This window comes from Mobula hypostoma, chromosome 2, assembly GCF_963921235.1.
Source record: "Mobula hypostoma chromosome 2, sMobHyp1.1, whole genome shotgun sequence".
Lineage (NCBI taxonomy): Eukaryota > Metazoa > Chordata > Chondrichthyes > Myliobatiformes > Myliobatidae > Mobula > Mobula hypostoma.
Genome location: NC_086098.1, coordinates 105111552 through 105132335, shown reverse-complemented (window position 1 = coordinate 105132335; position 20784 = coordinate 105111552). Strand labels below are relative to the sequence as shown.

Below are 20784 nucleotides of genomic sequence, written 5' to 3'. Positions count from 1 at the left end.
ATGTTCAAGTGAATGGAGTTTGGCTTACAGCTGAATTGTGTACATTCTACTTCACACACAAGGAGAGCAGTACAATCTGCCTGTGAAATTAACATCACCTAAAGTCTCAAGGCAGAATTAAAAGTACAATGGAATACTCTTACCTTGCAGTACAAAGTATAACATGTAATGAAAACGTGTTAAAGATAGATGGCTCTGTCCACGAGAGCAGATGAGTTGATCAAGGTATAACTGATGAAATGAAACCTTCATTGTCAACATATTATTATGATAGCCTAGCCAACGCAGAGGAATGTGAATTATGCGAAACGGGGAGTTAAGCACCAGAGTCCAAGACCTTCCAGGTGGAGATTATGGCAAAGCTGAGTCAATACATGTAAAAATTGGCTGATATGTTGATAGCAAAAGCATTTAATGAGAGAGACCCAAGGGCTGTTGTGAAATTGCATGGCAGTGTATGGAATGATGATCACCTCAGGCAGAAGACTGCAGTCTAAATTAGTAATATCGGAAGAATGTACAGCTTTTAGGACACAAAATAAGATTTTTTTTTGGAAGGTGTTGCTTTGAAATGTTGACTATCAAGTGTCTACAAGCAAGAGATGCAGGGCAGCAAGTAAAGCAAGAGTTCATTATAGTCATGAAGAGATACTAAGTGGATCATATTTGTTCCTGAAGTGTCAGCTGCAGGGACTATAGCAGAAAAGTAAAATCCATTAAGTGAGCCAGACAGTGATTTTGGCTAAGCAGTGGGAATATTTGCAGTACTCAACAGGAAGCAGTTCAGCAGAAAAGGCAGTAACATCATTGAAAAATATGAAATATTCAATGAAGTTTCAGGACATCAAAGCAAGTGTTATGCCATTGTAAGAATCCCTGGACAAGATGGAATTTGGAAGCACATCAGATGCTGTAGCAAAGTCACTTCAAATTAATCAGGGAATGCTGCTGAAGGGGAGAAAACTGAATGAATGAGAGTCGGCTGCTGACAACCACTGGTGAGTGAGAAGAGGCTATTTGAGAAGATCAGGAAGAAGGGTTAGACATGTGAACAGCCTGTCTTTGAAGGGAGATATCAAGAAATCAATAGGACAGTCAGGTAGGAAGGTCTGTAGACTGGAGTTGTCAAGTGATCTTTAGATAGGGGTATCATGTGATTCGGCCATCAGTGAGTTAGCAGAAACGTCAGGTGATTGGTAAATAGCTTGATAATCGAATGGGAGGATCATGAATTTGGGGTTGGTTGGGAGGGTGGTTTGTACTTTTGTTGGGAGGGGTTGAAGAACTTCAAAGTACAGCTGGTAAATAATATAAGTTGAAAGGCAAACACTACCTAAGTTGGATTCCTGTCACTGGCCAGGAATCTGATCTGGGAGTCAGATTGACACACAAAAGTATTTATAAAATGTTGTGAAAACCTGCTTCCTGTGAGCACTCTAATTGACCATGGAGGCCAGTCCACTCCAAAGGAAAATCCAGAAAGGCCTGATCAGATGTGGCTTGCATGTAGTTGGACCTCACTGTCCAAAGTCCTTCTCATTTTCAGACACTTAAACTTGAATTTCTGACTTTGTGATTCATTCTTTAAATCTCCAAGTTTTATAAAAATTGGTTCATACAGTGCACAAAAACATAACATCTTACTGCCTAATTTCTAGGCATCTACACTCGAGGGAGTACCTAATAAAGTGGCTACTGAGTATATGTTCATGGTCTGCTGCTGCTGTAGTCCAACACTTCAGAATTCAACACTTTGTGCATTCAGAGATGCTCTTCTGCACACGACTGTTGTAATGTGTTTAGCTGAGTTACTGTTGCCTTCCTGTCAGTTTGAACCAGTCTGGTCATTCTTCTCTGACCTCTCTCATTAACAAGGCATTTTCACCCACAGAACTGCCACTCACTGATTTTTTTTTAATATTCGCGCCATTCTCTGTAAACTCTTGAGACTGTTGTGCATGAAAATCCCAGGAGATCAGCAGTTTCTGAGATACAAACCACCCCATTTGACACCATGGTCAAAGTCCACTTACATCACATTTAATCCCCATTCTGATGTTTGTTCTGAACAAAAATTGAACCTCTTGACCATGTCTGCATGCCTTTATCATTGAGTTGCTGTCTCATGACTGGGTGATTAGATATTTGCATTAACAAATAGGTGTGTAGATGTACTTAGTAAGGTGGCCACTGAATGCATGTTTCATAGTTTATAATATGTAACTCCCACTGTATTCTTAGCAGGGGATAAATACCTTGTAAAGTGTGAAGTTATTAAACCTATACAGAGCCCTGTAAAAAGTTGAGTTTGAATCAAGGTCATAAATGAGGATGCATACTTAGAAGGTAAAATGTTTAATTCAGATAACGTGCCCACTGAAGTATGAAGATATAGCTTACTGTTTCCATCATTTTGTGAAGGTAAGTTGTATCAATTGAAACAGGTGAATCTGATCAACATTTGTTCTGCCTTTTCAGTAATTGAAAGAGAACTTTATCAATTGCTATAGTGATTTTTTATAAATAATGTTTGACTCTGACGATAGTTCTTTTCCCATATTTGTTTGTACAGTAGTTTATTTGTTTATCTGTATACAGACTCTTGGACACAAGGAAATGTGATGAAAGCAATGTAATAGACAAAAATTAATCCACAGTTTTATTTTAATAAACTAAACAAAAGCATAAATAAGCATTTGTCAATAATATATCACTATGTACACACAATGTTAGCTACTGTACATATTGCACAATAGTTGCTGCATACAACTATAACAAGTTACAAAAAATATGAAGAAGATTCAAGTGTAAAGGATTGCATTTTGCAACTTAATTCAGCTTTGCACAGAGCATTTCCATGAGCAGCTCATTCATATTCACTTTACCCAAGACTGGTCTGAAAAATAGTTCTGTGACAGAAGTAGTGCTGACCGTTCTGAGAGTGGAGAGAGTCAAGAGCATTTGAGCAAACCTCATCTGATCCCCATTGTGCATCATGCCAATGAATTCGTTCAACGTGTGCTGGGCTTCTTGCTGTAAGGCCAGTATATAATGAGGTGTTTTTAAACTAGAAACATCTGTAATAGAGAGGGATTGAGCTCAAATTAATAAGACATTTGATGCACATTCAAAGATGCTCTGTTTTATGTTCCATAGACTACTGAAAAATGAAACTACAAACAAGAGAAAATCTGCAGATGCTGGAAATCCAAGCAACACACACAAAATGCTGGAGGTATTCAGCAGGCAGCATCTATGGAAAAGAGTACAGTCAAAATTTCAGGCCGCTACCCCTCAGCAGGACTTTCAAAAATGCAACTAGCTCGTTTTTCTTCCTTTATCTCTTTTATGTTTAATAACCTGACAAAAGTTTGGAAATTCATCATACAAGCAGTCATAAACACAGATCATGTCTGATCACATCTGAAAATTTGGCATAAAGGTCAAACTTGTTCACCGATTTTGTCATGCATTGAGATCCCAATCTCGACAAGACACATCAGTATCGGTAACAGGTGAGAAACTTAAAAATTCAGGCATCTTTTATATTGCCTCTCGACTACAATGTGGCGTTGAATTGTCTACCTTTTCAATGTGAGAATAATGCATACATTGGTATGTAAAAAATATACAGCAAGAAAGGGAAAATGTCTTCTTGATTATTAGAACATCTTTACATTAATCCTAAATGCACCTTTCTTTAGTCCAAATATCACTCCCCTTGCTTTGGATATGACAGTTTGAAATTTGCTATTTTTGTGAAATTTCCACTCTTTGATACTTCCGGGAAACTGGATTTAATTCCAACCTTAGGTACCGGTCGTGGGGATTTTGCACATTCATTGTTAGACTCTTTCTGCTGAGTGGTCTAGTTTTTTCTCCTCTCTCCCACAGCTCAAAGATGGCTACTATTAATTAGCATTTAATAAATGAGTTAAGGGATGTTGAGAAACATGAAAGAAAGAGTAAGGTAGTGGGTTTACAGAGCGGTAAGGAGAGCAGGAATGGATCGAATGGGATTTCTCTTCTGGAAGCTGGCTTGAACCCAATGGCCTCCGACTATGTTGTTAAAAGCAAGTAATTCAGCATAATTTCCTTTGAGACTAGTGGACACCACGTTTCTTTAATAGCTTTCGTAGTTCTATTCTCTAATGTATTTAAATCAGTCTTATATTCTAATAAAAGGAAGTAGACTTTTTTCTACTTTTCTGAACACCACCAAGGGTTGAGTACTTTGCCTACGTCTTGGTGGCATAACTGAACCTGGAAGTCAACGTGCAGTTTCATGTGAGAATTACATGGTTTCAGACAACTTCCTCTGGCTTTGGCTTTTACAGCTACATGCCAAAATTTTATTAGCCACCTTGATTCACAGAATCTTTTATATTGCAACAGAGAGTGAGAGAGAGACTGACTATTGAGTCTATTGTGCTAATACAGGTGCTAATTCTTCATCTGGTATTTGCCAGGTTCTTGCTCTATGTTTGTATCCTTCTATAATTTTGCCTGAGTTTAAACCCCATTTTCAGCAATGAGGATTTTAAGCCCTTTTCTTCACCCAAGCTCTTCCAATAGTCTCAGTCAGAATGATGTACATTTGAAGCCTGATAAGATTTTCTTCTCCATGCCTTCACGCGGAAGAATGGAGTAGTAAGTATATCTTGCTTCAGAAGTACATCTTTCTGAATGACTCCCAGTGTTACAAGAACATGAGGCTTGATAGTGTGCTGAGATTAGTTATGTGTAGACAGAGCTTATATACAAAAGCACAGTAAAAATGCTATAAATCATTCAGCACAAAATTATTAAATTGATTTTAAAAAATAAATTTTCTCGGATCAGAGTTTAATCAGAAAAGATTAACATAATGATTGTATGCAGCCCTGAACATATAGATCTGCAAACTAAAGCACAAAAGGAACAATAATGAGTCCACATATTATTAAACAAAGTGCAATTCTTCCCAAAGAGAAGCAATTTTCTGAGGACATTGAAAATCAGCATGAGGAAACATTAAGGGTTCTTCTGCTTTGTAATTATTATTTTTCTTTGAAAAATCCAAATTGTGAAACTTCTTGAATTGTTTTCTCTCACCTGGATTAAAAAGAGTGATGCCTTTGAGATATGCATACTCTTTGGTGCTGATATCCATGCTCCAGAACTTCACAAGAAATAACTTAACTCTTTGAACTTCTGCTAGAGTTGGGGTGTTCAGGTCCGCCTCCTGATCCAGACCATCCATTGCTTTCTGATTTAGAAGAATCCTTCTCAGCAAGCTGGGTGCCACAGCTTCAACCACCTCAAAGTCTACTCGTTCCTGAGCTAAGCCTAAGACAAAGAGGGGAGCCCAGCAATTCTGCACCAGCAGGACCTGATCTTCCTCAGGCAGCTGGCAAAAGGATGGCAAGTTTTTAATGAAAGTCAGTGTTTTGAGCAGTACCTCTGAGGCCAGTCTGCAAGTGACTTCTGGTGTTTTTAGAACAACTTTTTTTCTGAACTCGCAGGAACACCCAGGGGCTGAAGGGTGGAGATAATGCTGACAATGACAGCAGCTTGATTCCTTTGGATAATCTTTGTTGAGAATACTGTAAAGAATGCTGCTGTGCGAGCCCTGTCCACAAAAACATTTATCAAAACTCACTGATTGGGATACACAAGCCATTTTTAACTGCCTGCAATCCTTCTCTGCCTTATCTGGTTTCACAGTCACTGAACCCTGCTTTTATAGGCTTAACATAACCCCTGCTGTAAGAATACCTTGAACTTCAGTTGCCCTCAACTACCATTTAAAGGCAAGCCAGGCGTGGCTGATTCATTCAAATTGCTTTTTTTTATGTTGATTGGTTACCTGATTTCTCTGAATGGAAGGAATGGTGAGAGCTTTATCTCTACAGCATTAATAGCAGATATAATGTTACTCACCACATATAATCGCAATGAAGGAGACATCCGTACCTTGGTACTGATGACCTCCTCCTCCTGCCACCTAAAGTGATGTAATGTTTTACAATCATGGGAGTTGCACTAATTTCAAGCTGTCCTTGAAACTAATCAGGCTGAAAAAACCTGTGAAGCATGATTCCATTTTCTTTGGAACTACTTCAGTGAACTTTGTGTGAATATTTGAATGTTAAGATTTAAACTACAGCGTGTGGCTGAAATCATAGCAGCCACCAGATGAAGCTATGTTCAGTTGCATTGGAAGTTTCCCGAGTGGAAAGTATTTCATCTTCAACATACCTAATAGGGGGCAGGAGGGAGTAGAAATGGGTGGGGTTTGTGCTGCGGGAAGGTCAAGAACTTTCCCAGAGTGGAAAACCTAAGGCTCAAAGCTTTCCTTCATGCACCTTGTGAAGTTGTTTATGAAGTGACGGTGGAAATGAGTCAACTGCTTGGAGAACAAGCTTATCAGGATTTAAAACAGCAGTACATAGCCCTCGTGGCTCAGTTATCAGAGCTAAATTTTAACTGATCTACACAATTTGGACATTATCTTATTCAACTCAGAGTTAGTTACTCTATAAGAATATAGGACCATAAGAAATAGGAGCAGAATTAGGCTATTCAGCCCATCGAGCCTGCTCCACCATTCCGTCATGGCTGATCCCAGATCCCACTCAACCCCATACACCTGCCTTCTCACCATTTCCTTTAGTGCCCTGACTGATCACGAAATTATCAACTTCTGCCTTAAATACACTCACGGACTTAGCCTCCATCGCAGTCTGTGGCGGAGCATTCCACAGATTCACTACTCCTTGTCTAAAAAAATTTCCTCCATACCTCTGTTCTAAAAAGTCTCCTCTCAATTTCAAGGCTGCGCCCTCCAGTTCTGGATACCCCCATCATAGGAAACATCCTCTCCACATCCACCCTATCTAGTCCTTTCAGCATTCGGTAGGTTTCAATGAGATCCCCCTGCATTCTTCTAAATTCCAGTGAGTACTCTTGGCCAATGTCCTCATAGTTCAGATTAAGCAGACAAATTTAGGCAAGGTTCCTGTCCCCTAACTCCATCCAGTGCAACCCAATAGGATCTGCTCACAGTTAATATTAGGTGAAATCAAATCAACGTGAGTTAGATCCTGTGATTCACTGTATGATTCACATCAGCATGTTCTTGGCTGTCCTAGCCCAGAATTACTATAAGGAGTCCACTCCGAGTGAAGAAAAAGAAAGTTTGAAAGAACATTATAGAAAAAAAAAGAGAGAGAGAATATTACAGCAACACACATCAAAGTTGCTGGTGAACGCAGCAGGCCAGGCAACATCTCTAGGAAGAGGTACAGTCGACGTTTCAGGCCGAGACCCTTCGTCAGGACTAACTGAAGGAAGAATTAGTAAGAGATTTGAAAGTGGGAGAGGGAGGGGGAGATCCAAAATGATAGGAGAAGACAGGAGGGGGAGGGATGGAGCCAAGAGCTGGACAGGTGATAGGCAAAATGGATATGAGAGGATCATGGGACAGGAGGCCCAGGGAGAAGGAAAAGGGGGAGGGGGGGAAACCCAGAGAATGGGCAAGGGGTATATTTAGAGGGACAGAGGGAGAAAAAGGAGAGTGAGAGAAAGAATGTGTGTATAAAAATAAATAACGGATGGGGTACGAAGGGGAGGTGGGGCATTAGCGGAAGTCAGAGAAGTCGATGTTCATGCCATCAGGTTGGAGGCTACCCAGACGGAATATAAGGTGTTGTTCCTCCAACCTGAGTGTGGCTTCATCTTTACAGTAGAGGAGGTCGTGGATAGACATGTCAGAATGGGAATGGGATGTGGAATTAAAATGTGTGGCCACTGGGAGATGCTGCTTTCTCTGGCGGACAGAGCGTAGGTGTTCAGCAAAGCGGTCTCCCAGTCTGCGTCGGGTCTCGCCAATATATAGAAGGCCACATCGGGAGTACCGGATGCAGTATATCACCCCAGTCGACTCATAGGTGAAGTGTCGCCTCACCTGGAAGGACTGTCTGGGGCCCTGAATGGTGGTAAGGGAGGAAGTGTAAGGGCATGTGTAGCACTTGTTCCACTTACAAGGATAAGTGCCAGGAGGGAGATCAGTGGGGAGGGATGGGGGGGACGAATGGACAAGGGAGTCGCGTAGGGAGCAATCCCTGCGGAAAGCGGGGGGGGGAGGGAAAGATGTGCTTAGTGGTGGGATCCCGTTGGAGGTGGTGGTAGTTACGGAGAATAATATGTTGGACCCGGAGGCTGGTGGGGTGGTAGGTGAGGACCAGGGGAACCCTATTCCTATTGGGGTGGTGGGAGGATGGAGTGAGAGCAGATGTGCGTGAAATGGGGGAGATGCGTTTGAGAGCAGAGTTGATAGTGGAGGAAGGAAAGCCCCTTTCTTTAAAAAAAGAGGACATCTCCCTCGTCCTGGAATGAAAAGCCTCATCCTGAGAGCAGATGCGGCGGAGACGGAGGAATTGCGAGAAGGGGATGGCATTTCTACAAGAGACAGGGTGAGAAGAGTAATAGTCCAGATAGCTGTGAGAGTCAGTAGGCTTATAGTAGACATCAGTGGATAAGCTGTCTCCAGAGACAGAGACAGAAAAATCTAGAAAAGGGTGGGAGGTGTCGGAAATGGACCAGGTAAACTTGAGGGCAGGGTGAAAGTTGGAGGCAAAGTTAATAAAGTCAACGAGCTCAGCATGCGTGCAGGAAGCAGCGCCAATGCAGTCATCGATGTGGCAAAGGAAAAGTGGGGGACCGATACCAGAATAGGCACGGAACATAGATTGTTCCACAAAGCCAGCAAAAAGGCAGGCATAGCTAGGACCCATACGGGTGCCCATAGCTACACTTTTAGTTTGGAGGAAGTGGGAGGACCCAAAGGAGAAATTATTAAGAGTAAGGATTAATTCCGCTAGACGGAGCAGAGTGATGGTAGAGGGGAACTGATTAGGCCTGGAATCCAAAAAGAAGCGGAGAGCTTTAAGACCTTCCTGATGGGGGATGGAAGTATATAGGGACTGGACATCCATGGTGAAAATAAAGCGGTGGGGGCCAGGGAACTTAAAATCATCAAAAAGTTTAAGAACGTGAGAAGTGTCACAAACGTAGGTAGGAAGGGATTGAACAAGGGGGGATAAAACTGTGTCGAGGTATGGTGAAAATAAAGCGGTGGGGGCCAAATATTACAGATTGGTAACAGAGGACAAATTAAAGTTAGCTGCTGTCCATAATACCTGTCTGAGATTTTTCATATGGGAAGCTTCAGGCCTCAGCAGAGATCTGTCACATCATTGTTGGAGATGGTTACCACAGTCAGCTGCTCAGTCGAACTTGTCAAAGACAAAGCAGTGGCTATTAAAGGTAAGGCCAAACATTTTCCTGCAGACCCCACAAATTAGTATTTATTGCCATCATTGCTGGCCTCTGCCTTTGCGAATAAGAAAATACCCATCCCAGTATCCACTTTACCCTAAGGCTGAATTTGCTCCCAGCCTTTAAAATGGGTCAGGCCTTGACCAGCTCCTCCACAATGGCTCAAAATGGGTGCATTTCAAAAACCAGTTGTAATAAACTCTGGCTCAAATCACTCCATTGAATGATCCACCTTCCAAGCACACTGCTTTCCCATACCAACTATAAAAATGCAGGCGCTTCATGTCTGTTATTTATGAGAGCATATCATGATGGCCAAAACCATCCAATGTATACAGCAAGTTTGGGATCATAATCAGGCACCGATTTCACCAGCATCATTTTTCTTAATATTTAGATTAATTGGACATAGCAACACAGTGTCTCTTCACACATTTCAATTATGCAAGACAAGTTTTTCTCTGTACCTCATTACAAGTGACAATAAAAAAACAATTTACCAATTTTCGCCTCTACAAAGTAAAGTCCTAAATTGCCCAACTTTTCCCTATAACCAAATCCCACAAATCCTGGCAATGTCCCTGTAAATCTTTTCTGCACTCTTTCCATCTTACTGGCTTCTTTCCTCTAGCAGGATGACCAAATTTTAGCCCCGGAGCTATAACATTGGTAGAAGTAGTAACAGGAAGAGACCAGTACTGTACCTTGATTCTGCTCCTATATTCAATAGGATCATGGTCACTATGATATTTCTGGGTCTATTTTCTGTCTTTTCCCCATATTTCACAGCTCCCTTTTAAGTTAAAATTTCCTGTGTCAAATAGATCCAAATACTTACTACCTTCTGACAGAACTACTTCTTAATCTCAGTTTTAGGAAGGGAATTGAAATTACTGAGCATTGAAACCTGAAGGAAAATAATGGCAGCAATGCATTGTTTCTCTTCCAAAGGACAGAGTATCCAGGAATATCTGCCAATTGAGTCTACCTACAAGTATGACAGTATCTCATCAGTTTCCACCAGGATCTGAGAAGAATTTTTCCTTTTCACCAAGTAAGTGTCCATAAATTGAAAAAGCTGGTGAAATGCAAGATGGCTATTTTGGCGCAGTTTATTCCTATGGGTAGTAAATGGCACATTATGGGTAGAGAATGTAACTCCATTCTTCAAGAAAGGATGAAGTCAAGGCAGGGAGTTATAGACGAGTTAACCTGACTGCAGTGGTTGGTAAGATGTTGGAATCGCTTATTGAGGGTGAGGTTTTGGTGTACTGGTAGACACACAATAAAATCAGCTGATGTCAGCGTGGTTTCTTCAAGGGGAAATTTTGCCTGACAAATCTGTTGAAATTCTTTGAGGAAATAACAGGCAGAATAGACAAAAGTGACTCAGTGGAAGTTGTTTACTTGGATTTTCAGAAGGCACATGAGGCTGGTAAACAAGATAAGAGTCCATGGTATTACAGGAAAGATATTAGCATAGACAGAAGTTTAGCTGACCGGCAGAAGACAAAGACTAGGAATAAAGGGGGCCTTTTCTGGTTAGCTGCAGTTGACTAGCAGGGTTCTGTAGGGGGTTGGTGTTGGGACTGCGGCTTGTCAATGATTTGGATGATGGAATTGATGGTTTTGTGGTCAAGTTTGTAGACAATATGAAGATACAGTAAGTGAAAAAGCAAGTATTGTTGAGAAAGCAAGAAGTGTGCAGAAGGTCATAGACAGATTAGCAGAATGGGTATAATGGTAGATGAAATATAGTGTGCAGAAGTATAGTGTATAGTGTCATGCAGTTTGATAGAGGAAATAAAGGCATAGACTATTTTCTAAGTTGAGTGCAAATTCAGAATTCAGAGGTGCAAAAGGACTTGAGTGTCCTTGTGCAGGATTCTCTGAAGGTTAACTTGCAGGTTGAGTCAGTGATAAGGAAGACAAATGCAATTTTAGTATTCATTTTGAAAGGACAAGGATGTAAAAGCAGGGAAGTAAAGCTGAGGCTTTATAAGGCAAGGCCTAGATAGAGCTGAGGCTTTATAAGGCAAGGCCTAGATAGAGTGGATGTGGAGATGTTTCCTATAGTGGGGGAGTCTGGGACCAGAAGCTACAGTCTCAGAATACAAGGACTTTCCATTAGAACAAAGATAAAGAGAAACTTCTTTAGCTAGAGAGTAGTGAATATGTGGAATTTATTGCCACAGACAAGTCATTGGGTATATTTAAGGCGGAGATCGATAGGTTTTTGATTAGTAAGGATGTCAAATTTTACGGGGAGAAGCAGGAGTATGGAGTTAGGAGGGATAATAAATCAGCCATGATGGAATGACAGAGTAGACTTGATGGGCTGAATGGCCTAGTTCTGCTCCAATGCCTTATAGGCTTTCTATTCATTGCAGCAAACAAAGAAATTTAAATCAAATTATCCTAAAACATCCATGGCATTAGACTGAAAAGACAGGTTGCTAAACGTACAGTAATTGGAGTGAAATTTGCTCAGTTTTTCCTAATCTGTTTGTAAAGAGAGGATGCTCTGTCTGGAAGGAAGTTTCATTGTTAAAAAATAGTTTTATATTTCTTGTACCTCACTGAAGCTTCCATGCTATGCAATATCAGATGTTGTATGTGGCACACAGCTCTCTTCTTTGTTTGTCATTTCACCATGGGCAAAGTCCAAGACCAATATATGTTTGCTTTGGCTTCTAATTGGAGGCATTAAACATATTTATTTCCTAAAAGACAGAGCAGATTCTAAATAAAGATAAGCTACTGTGTCTGACCTACAGTGCACTGTGGTACGTGCATCCTTGCTCACTGCAAGTAGCTCTTTATCACCAATGTCCATCAGCCAACGTTTATAATGATCCCATAAATGTAAGTGCAATCTCCTTTCTGAAAGCTGTTCAGGCCCGATAAAGTGTAATATAACATTATAAGTTTCCGTATAAATGTCAGGCATGAATAGTAAAAACTAATTTAATTGCTAAATTGTGATTTGTAAACTGTTAAATGTTTTTCCAAATTAACCTAATTCCAGAATTTGATCCTAGTGTTCAGGTTATACCTATGTGATAGCAGACTCATGGTAGCCATGGTAGATCTAGGCTGAGGGTGGAAAAACAGTGAAAGGGAAGCTAGCTGGCAGCCACTGACCTGAACGTGACCAATCTTAATAAGAATTTTTGCTATCGACTGTTAATCTTAAATCACATCTGGGCAACATAACCTGAACAGAACAGGCCCAGCACTTGTGCAGCTTCCAGAACTGTCCAGAAACAAGCAGTAACCCTTCATTCAAGGGCAACGGGAAATAAGCAAGGCTAATACAGCTTTACATAACTTTAAATGTCCTTGGGAGCCAGTGTAATATTGGTCACCTTTTGACCATTTTCTGTTTGTAAAACTAAGCTTACATTATGCAATTTTTACCATCATGCAACGGAGTCAGTAAATAAGTCAAATAGGTGACTCCTATTAGAAATGTCCTACCAAAGTACATATGATTATCTGGAAAGGAAGGGCCATTGCTCATTCAACCATAACCATTGGGCTAGTTGATCAACTTTAGTTCAGTAGTATGCTTAAAGGTAAAGTGCTGACCTGCTGAAGTTAGGAACACATAAGGAAGTGTATGCTAAGCAACTGCAGACATCCCACCCTGCAAAAACTCATTTCAGGGAGGTAGTAGCCCCACCCCCTGCAACCCCATATTCCCCCCTCGCCCCCTCCCCTCTGTTGAGGGTGTATGTAATACTGTGTTTAGTGATTTTGTCTAATCTGTAAACCAAGTTGGGTATATGCAGAAAATGTGACATTAAAATATGTACTTATATTATTATGTTTATTCTATTACAACTTTAAGCAAGTCTACAGGGAGTTTGGCCTCATCATGTAGGACATCAATAGAGTAGCTCCTTAGCAGCTAGCCAGCTAGTTTAAATAACGTTACCTACGCTAATGAACGAATGACACCTGTTAAACTCACCTCAACATCTCTTTTACATTTTAACCCACCGTGGGCAATAGAAAAGTCACTGTTGCAAACAGTGCAGCGAGCAACACTGTCATTATTTTTGAGGTTGTCTGTAAAGCCCGCCCACAAAGAAAACTAATAGGTCTACTTTGCACAAAGAGAGACCAATCAGGATGCTCGCTCTCTCTTTCCCTCTCCCTCTAAAAAAATCAATTTGCGGGATATTGTATATAATTTCCAGGCATCAGGGAGTCACTATCAATATGCGGGAGGCTCCCGGAACTTCCGGGAGAGGTGGGATGTCTGCAATTGAGTCAGCTTGCTGTCAATAGAGCAAAACAATCCCACATCTAATGGTTTAAAACAAAACTCTGCATTCCTGTCCCAAGCACTTACTGAAAAAAATAGTTAAACAGCTAACAATAGGATGCCAATGATATCCCCACCTGCATCTGAAGCTAGAGCCTGGTGCAAGTACACCTGAAGCTATCTTTAGGCAGATATGCAAAGCAGACTTTCAATCTAGAGTTATTTCTGAGACCCACCAGCACCAAAACAACTTTTCCAAAAATTTCACACAATACCATGGAATAGCTGAATGCAGCAGATATGTCAAAAGTCTTTGGAAACTGCTGCAGTTTGGCTGACATGCCAATGGTGCATTACAGAACTAGCTGTACCTTTGATGAAGTTGTTCCAGTGTACTTAATACACTGACAAAGAGAAAAGCCATCCTGATGTAGTATATCCACAAATCCAAAACAGGCAAGTATTGCTCTTTCAATGAAAAGCGATAGTATCACAGATGACAGGAGAGAACAGACGGCTCTAGTCCTACTTCTAAACTAAAATGAAACATTTCAAAGGCTAAAAAGAAAAGCCAAAACACACATAAACGACAGAATTTGCAGTACAAGGATGAAAAGACAAAGGAGTGCATGAATGTATCATTTACTATGATGCAGTCAATTCTTTGTTTTGTTTCACTCAAGAGGACTACTATAATCAGATAGAAACGGAATTATTTTCCAGCAGTGCAGATATTCCTCAGAGCTCATTACTCACTCAGCTTTCCCATTTACTTCTGGAAAAATCTTCTTAATATTTCATGTTTCTCAGATTCTAATCAAGATATTTAGAAGTTATATATGATGCTTGGCATAACAGAAAACTAGTTTGCATAAATAAAGTCCATCAGTTCGATAATTTTTTGTTAACTAATGGTTCTGATGGAGATTATTATTATTGGGGGTTTTGGCATTTTAAGTAAGTATAGGAATAAACCTTGGAGAAAAAAAGTAATCAGAAATTCTAAGATTTCCCAATACAGTATAGAAAATTGAAGATAGGACGAGGGAGTGTTTTGCATTTTTGTCTGATTTTACTTTCTATTGGTTTGATAAGGTGCAACACACATGAGGCTGCTTAACAAGATAAAATCTTGTGGCGTTACAGGAAAGATACTGGTGTGGACACAGGAATGGCTGACAGGTAGGAAGCAGCGAGTAGGAATAAAAGAGGCCTTTTCAGGTTGGCTGCTGGTGACTAGTGGTATTCCTCAGGGGTCAGTATTGACACATTATTTGTCAGTGATTTAGATAATGGAACTGATGGTTTTGTGGCAAGGTTTGCAGATGATATGAAGAAAGGTGGAGGGGAGAAAGCGCTGAAGAAGTGATGCGATTGCAGCAGAACTCAGACAAATTGGAAGAACGTGCAAAAAGTGTTAGGAAATGTATTACAATGCATTTTGGTAAAAGGAACAATATTATCTAAATGGGGAGAAGGTTCAAACATCAGGGATGCAGAGGGACTTCGGAGTTTTCATGCAAGAATCTCAGAAGGTTAATTTAAAGATTGAGTCTGTCGTAAGGGAAGTAAATGCAATGTTGGCATTTATTTCAAGGAGAATAGAATATAAAAGCAAGGAGGTAATGCTGAGCCATTATAAGACACTAGTTGGGCTGTACTTAGAGTATTGTCAACAGTTTTGGTTCCCATATCTCAGAAAGGATGTGTTGTCATTGGAGAGAGTCCAGAGGAGGTTCACGAGGGTGATTCCAGGAATGAAGGAGTTAACATATGAGGAACGTTTGGCAGTCTTGGGCCTGTACTCACTGGAATTTAGAAGAATGCATGGGGATGTCATTGAAACAGTGTGACAGTGGGATAGTGTGTATGGAACTGGAGGAAATAGCAGAGGTACTTAATGAATATTTTACTTCAGTATTCACTATAGAAAAGGATTTGGTGATTGTAGTGATGACTTTCAGCAGACTGAAAAGCTTGAGCATGTAGATATTAAGAAAGAGAATGTGCTGGAGCTTTTGGAAAGCATTAATTTGGATAAGTCGCCGGGACCAGATGAGATGTACCCCAGGCTACTGTGGGAGGCGAGGGAAGAGATTGCTGAGCCTCTGGCGATGATCTTTGCATCATAAATGGGGACGGGAGAGGTTCCAGAGGGTTGGAGGGTTGCAAATGTTGTTCCTTTATTCAAGATAGGGAGTAGAGATAGCCCAGGAAATTATAGACCACTGAGTCTTACTTCAGTGCTTGGTAAGTTCATGAAGAAGATCCTGAGAGGCAGGATTTATGAACATTTGGAGAGGTGTAATATGATTAGGAGTAGTCAGCATGGCTTTGTCAAGGGCAGGTCACACCTTATGAGCCTGATTGAGTTTCTTGAGGATGTGGCTAAACACATTGATGAAGGAAGAGTAGTGGATGTAATGTATACGAATTTCAGCAAGGCTTTTGATAAGGTACCCCATGCAAGGCTTATTGAGAAAGTAAAGAGGCATGGGATCCAAGGGGACATTGCTTTGTGGATCCAGAACTGGCTTGCCCACTGAAGGCAAAGGGTGGTTGTAGACAGGTCATATTCTGCATGGAGGTTGGTCACTAGTGGGGTGCCTCAGGGATCTGTTCTGGGACCCTTACTGTTCGTGATTTTTATAAATGACCTGGATGAGGAAGTGGAGGGATGGGTTAGTAAGTTTGCTGATGACACAAAGGTTGGAGGTGTTGTGGATGGTGTTTAGGGCTGTCAGAGGTTACAGCGGGACATTAATAGGGTGCAAAACTGGGCTGAGGTGGCAGGTGGAGTTCAACCCAGATAAGTGTGAAGTGGTTCATCTTGGTAGGTCAAATATGATGGCAGTATTAATGGTAAGACTCGGCAGTGTGGAGGATCAGAGGGATCTTGGGGTCCGAGTCCATAGGATGCTCAAAGCAGCTGAGCAGGTTGACTCTGTGGTTAAGAAGCATATGGTGCATTGGCCTTCATCAATCATGGAATTGATTTAGGAGCCGAGAGGTGATGTTGCAGCTATATGGGACCCTGGTCAGACCCCACTTGGAGTACTGTGCTAAGTTCTGGTCGCCTCACTATAGGAAGGATGTGGAAGCCATAGAAAGGATGCAGAGGAGATTTACAAGGATGTTGCCTGGATTGGGGAGCATGCCTTATGAGAATAGGTTGAGTAAACTTGGCCTTTTCTCTTTGGAGCGACGAAGGATGAGAGGTGACCTGATAGAGGTGTATAAGATAATGAGAGGCATTGATCGTGTAGATAGTCAGAGACTTTTTCCCAGGGCTGAAATGGTTGCCACAAGAGTACACCGGTTTAAGGTGCTGGGGAGTAAGTACAGAGGAGATGTTTTTCATTCAGAGAGTGGTGAGTGTGTGCAATGGGCTGCCAGCAACGCTGCTGGAGGTGGATACGATAGGGTCTTTTAAGAGACTTTTAGATAGGTACATGGAGCTTAGTAAAATAGAGGGCTGTAGGTAAGCCTAATAATTTTTAAGGTAGGGACATGTTCAGCACAACTTTGTATTGTGCTGTAGGTTTTCTATGTTCTATGTTCTATGAAACCTACCGAATGTTGGAAGGACCAGATAGGATGGATGTGGAGAGGATGTTTCCTTTGGTGGGGGTATCCAGAACTAGAGGGCACTCTTCAAAATTGAGGGGTGACATTTTAGGACAGAGGTAAGGAGGATTTTTTTTAAACAGAGAGTAGAAAATCTGTAGAATGCTCTATCACAGACTGCGATGGAGGTCAAGTCCATGAGTATACTTAAGTTGGAAGCTGATAGTTTCCTGATCAGTCAGGGCATCAAAGGATATGGCGAAAAGGCAGGTGTATGGGGTTGAGTGGGATCCGGCATCGGCCATAATGGAATGGCAGAGGAGGCTCGATGGACTGAATGGCCTAATTCTGCTCCTATGTCTATGGTCATACGGTCTTATCACTTTTGGAGTTCCTCAAGGCAATGTTTTAAGCCTTTAAACCATTTTAACTTGTTTCTCAATAATCTTTTCACCATCATAAGGTTTAAAATGTCTACTTCCGCTGATATTCAGATAACAAAGAAGTATTTGTGAACAGACATTAGTACCTAGACAACATTCAAAGATCGAAAGATTCGAAGTACATCTATTATCAAAGTATGTATGCAGTACACAAACCTGAGTTTCATCTTCCACACAGACAGCCACAAAGCAAAGAAAACCATGAACCCATTCAAAGAAAAACATCAACTACCCCACCTGCTCAAAAGAAAACAAATTGTGCGTACTGTAACAAAAGGAACAAGTGAAAAACACAAAATATACATCACAAAGTGGAAAAACCATGCATATTCAGTTCACTTAGTGTTCTGACAGTAGAGCACTCCTTTATGTGAACTGCTAATAAGCCTTCCTTCATTTTGTTGTTGGGAATGAGAGTGAACAGATGAAACTGTAAATGCTAGACTGTATTTACGTTGCTAATAGAGCCTACCTGAACAACCTTTTACACTACTACCTAGTTGATACAAATGCTGTAACCTCCTGGAAAAGTTTGGCAAGGGATGCAGCTAATTCTGGAATACATGGCAAGCAAGATGTCCTGACGAAGGGTCTCAGCTCGAAACATCGACTATACCTCTTCCTAGAGATGCTGCCTGGCCTGCTGCGTTCACCAGCAACTTTGATGTGTGTTGCTTGAATTTCCAGTATCTGCAGAATTCCTCGTGTTTGCTTTTTTAAATTCACTACTGTTAAGCCTCTTCTGGTGATGCCTACACTGAAGAAGTTTAAATCTTCTCTTCGACGGGAGTTCAGTGAAACCATCTCTCACTGCTCCCCATCTGTAATTTCTTTGGCTCTTCAACTTTTCGACCACATTTTGACTCAGACTCGCTATCACAGCCATATATCCTTTCTTGGAACATGCCTCCGTCGCCAAATTACTCCAGTTGGCTTTAGGATTCGTTTTCGAGCCTCTTAATTTGGACCTTCTGAGGATCCCAGGTACTCACATTTTATTGACTCTGCCTGTCATCAAGTTCTGAAGGTGACCCTCTCCACCATGAGGAGGTATTTGGTGTCCCTATCCCAGACCCTTCCACACCTTCGGGACATTTTCTTCGCCGTCTGTAATGGTCCTACCCGTTATTTCATCCTCCGTCGGATCCATGCCTGCAATCGCTGTTTTTTTGACTTTGTCATGTTAGGCAAACATCGCAAGATCTTACATCTGCAGATCCCAGAGCCTGCTGGCCCTGACACTAGCAGGCATGAACTTCAGATTGCGGCCCCTGCCATTGATCTCGCCGGCTCCAACACCTCAGGGCATATTCAAAACCCGGACTCCAGCAACGACCATGGACACCTTCAAAGCAATTGTGCAACCACCAACTGCGACGCCAGCCTTGAACTCCAGGCCAGGTCTTTATGTGCTGTTATTGTGACTCCCGTCTCCCTTTCCCCCGCTACCACTCTGCAACCCCGTCTCCCTCAGCTTCCACCGTCAGCTCCTGGGCCCTCAGAGCCTCCATCTTCCTCTCACCCCAACCCTCCCCTCTCCACTGACACCCCCAGCCTCCCTCCCCCCTCCCCCCTCTGATCCCAGCTCTCATCCGTGGGTCTTTACCATCCCCTCCGACCTTCAACTGTCTGAGGCAGAACGCTCTGTCCTCAGTAAGGGCCTCACCTTTGTCCCCCTTCGCCCACACCTCAGCGAGTTCCGTGTTCGGCATGATGCGGAACTCTTCTTCCGCCGTCTCCATCCCCGAGCCTACTTCTTCGGCAAGGACTCTTCCACCCCCACCGATGACCCCTTCTCCCGTCTTCAACCCTCCTCCTCTTCATGGACACCCTGCTCTGGTCTTCTGCCTGCTCTGGATCTTTTTATTGCTAACTGCCGACGGGACATCAACCATCTCGACTTCACCGCACCATGTTCCCATTCCAACCTTACTCCTTCCGAACGCTCTGCTCTCCACTCCCTCCGCACTAATCCTAAACATACTATTAAACCCGCCGATAAGGGGGGTGCTGTTGTAGTCTGGTGTACTGACCTCTACCTTGCCGAGGCACAGGAACAACTCGCGGATACCTCCTCTAATTTACCCCTCAATCGTGACCCCACTAAGGAGCAGCAGGCCATTGTCTCCCACACCATCACCGACTTTATCCACTCAGGGGATCTCCAAGAGTCCTGACGAAGGGTCTCGGCCTGAAACGTCGACTGTACCTCTTCCTAGAGATGATGCCTGGCCTGCTGCGTTCATCAGCAACTTTTATGTGTGAAACAAGTTGTTTTCTGGTTCTGATTCTCTTGCTAGAGGTACTTCTAGATTTCACAGGGAGCGAATCATACTGGCTGAAAACTACTGGCATTATCTCCTTATTGTGGCAGGTCTAGTTTCTTTAGCAAAATGATGTGAGCAAATGCTGATTGTTATTTAAAAATCACACTGATTCAATGCTTGGGACTTCAGATTTTACACTCATAAGCAACGATGTTTAAAAGGGAATTAGACTGCTTTCTTCCTTTTGTTAATCTGTTCTATAGCTGTGAATTTAACACCCAAGGGTACGCATTGAATTGAAAGGACAGGAAAGAAGGCAGAAGGGCTGGTGTGGCTCTGTTGGAAAAAAATGATATCAAATTATTAGGAAGAGCTGCCATAGGGTCAGAAGGTGTTGAAAGGCTCAACCTATAAATTAACCTTCTGGTTGCACGATGACTCCTAAGTCCCTCTGCACCTCTGATGTTTGAACCTTTTCCCCATTTGTATAATAGTCTGCACTATTGTTCTTTTTACCAAAATGCATTAGCATATATTTCTCAGCACTGGATTCCATCCGCCACTTTTTTGCCCATTTTTTCCATTTGTTGAAGTCCTGCTGCAATCACATTACCTACCTCTTCACCACCTACCTCTTCACCTATCTTCGTATCATCCACACTTTGCCTCAAAGACTATACCGCATAAGATACAGATGGGCTGATGGCCTAATTCTTCTCAACCTTCAGTGAAGGTTGATTTTTATTTCAATCCCATTCTCCTGCATTCTCCCTGTAACACCTAATCCTTTTACCAATCAAGAGCCTATCAATCTCTGCAGTAAACATACCCAAAGGACCTTTATGGCCCTCTGTGACAACAGATTCCACAGATTTCATGCTCCTTTGAGTACAGGGTCTAGAGTTATTTAACG

The 20784-nt window shown here is 41.9% G+C and overlaps 1 protein-coding gene across 1 annotated transcript; it reads right to left on the bottom strand.

The window, feature by feature from the left end:
• Positions 1–2558: 2558 nt before the first annotated feature.
• Positions 2559–5803, bottom strand: LOC134342336 (nuclear receptor subfamily 0 group B member 2-like). Its single transcript, XM_063040341.1, has 2 exons — positions 5095–5803; positions 2559–3077 (listed from the first exon to the last, which is right to left on the bottom strand). Exons 1-2 carry the CDS (start codon positions 5660–5662, stop codon positions 2830–2832), a joined length of 816 nt encoding a protein of 271 aa, XP_062896411.1. The 5' UTR covers positions 5663–5803; the 3' UTR covers positions 2559–2829.
• Between the last annotated feature and the right edge of the window lie 14981 nt (positions 5804–20784).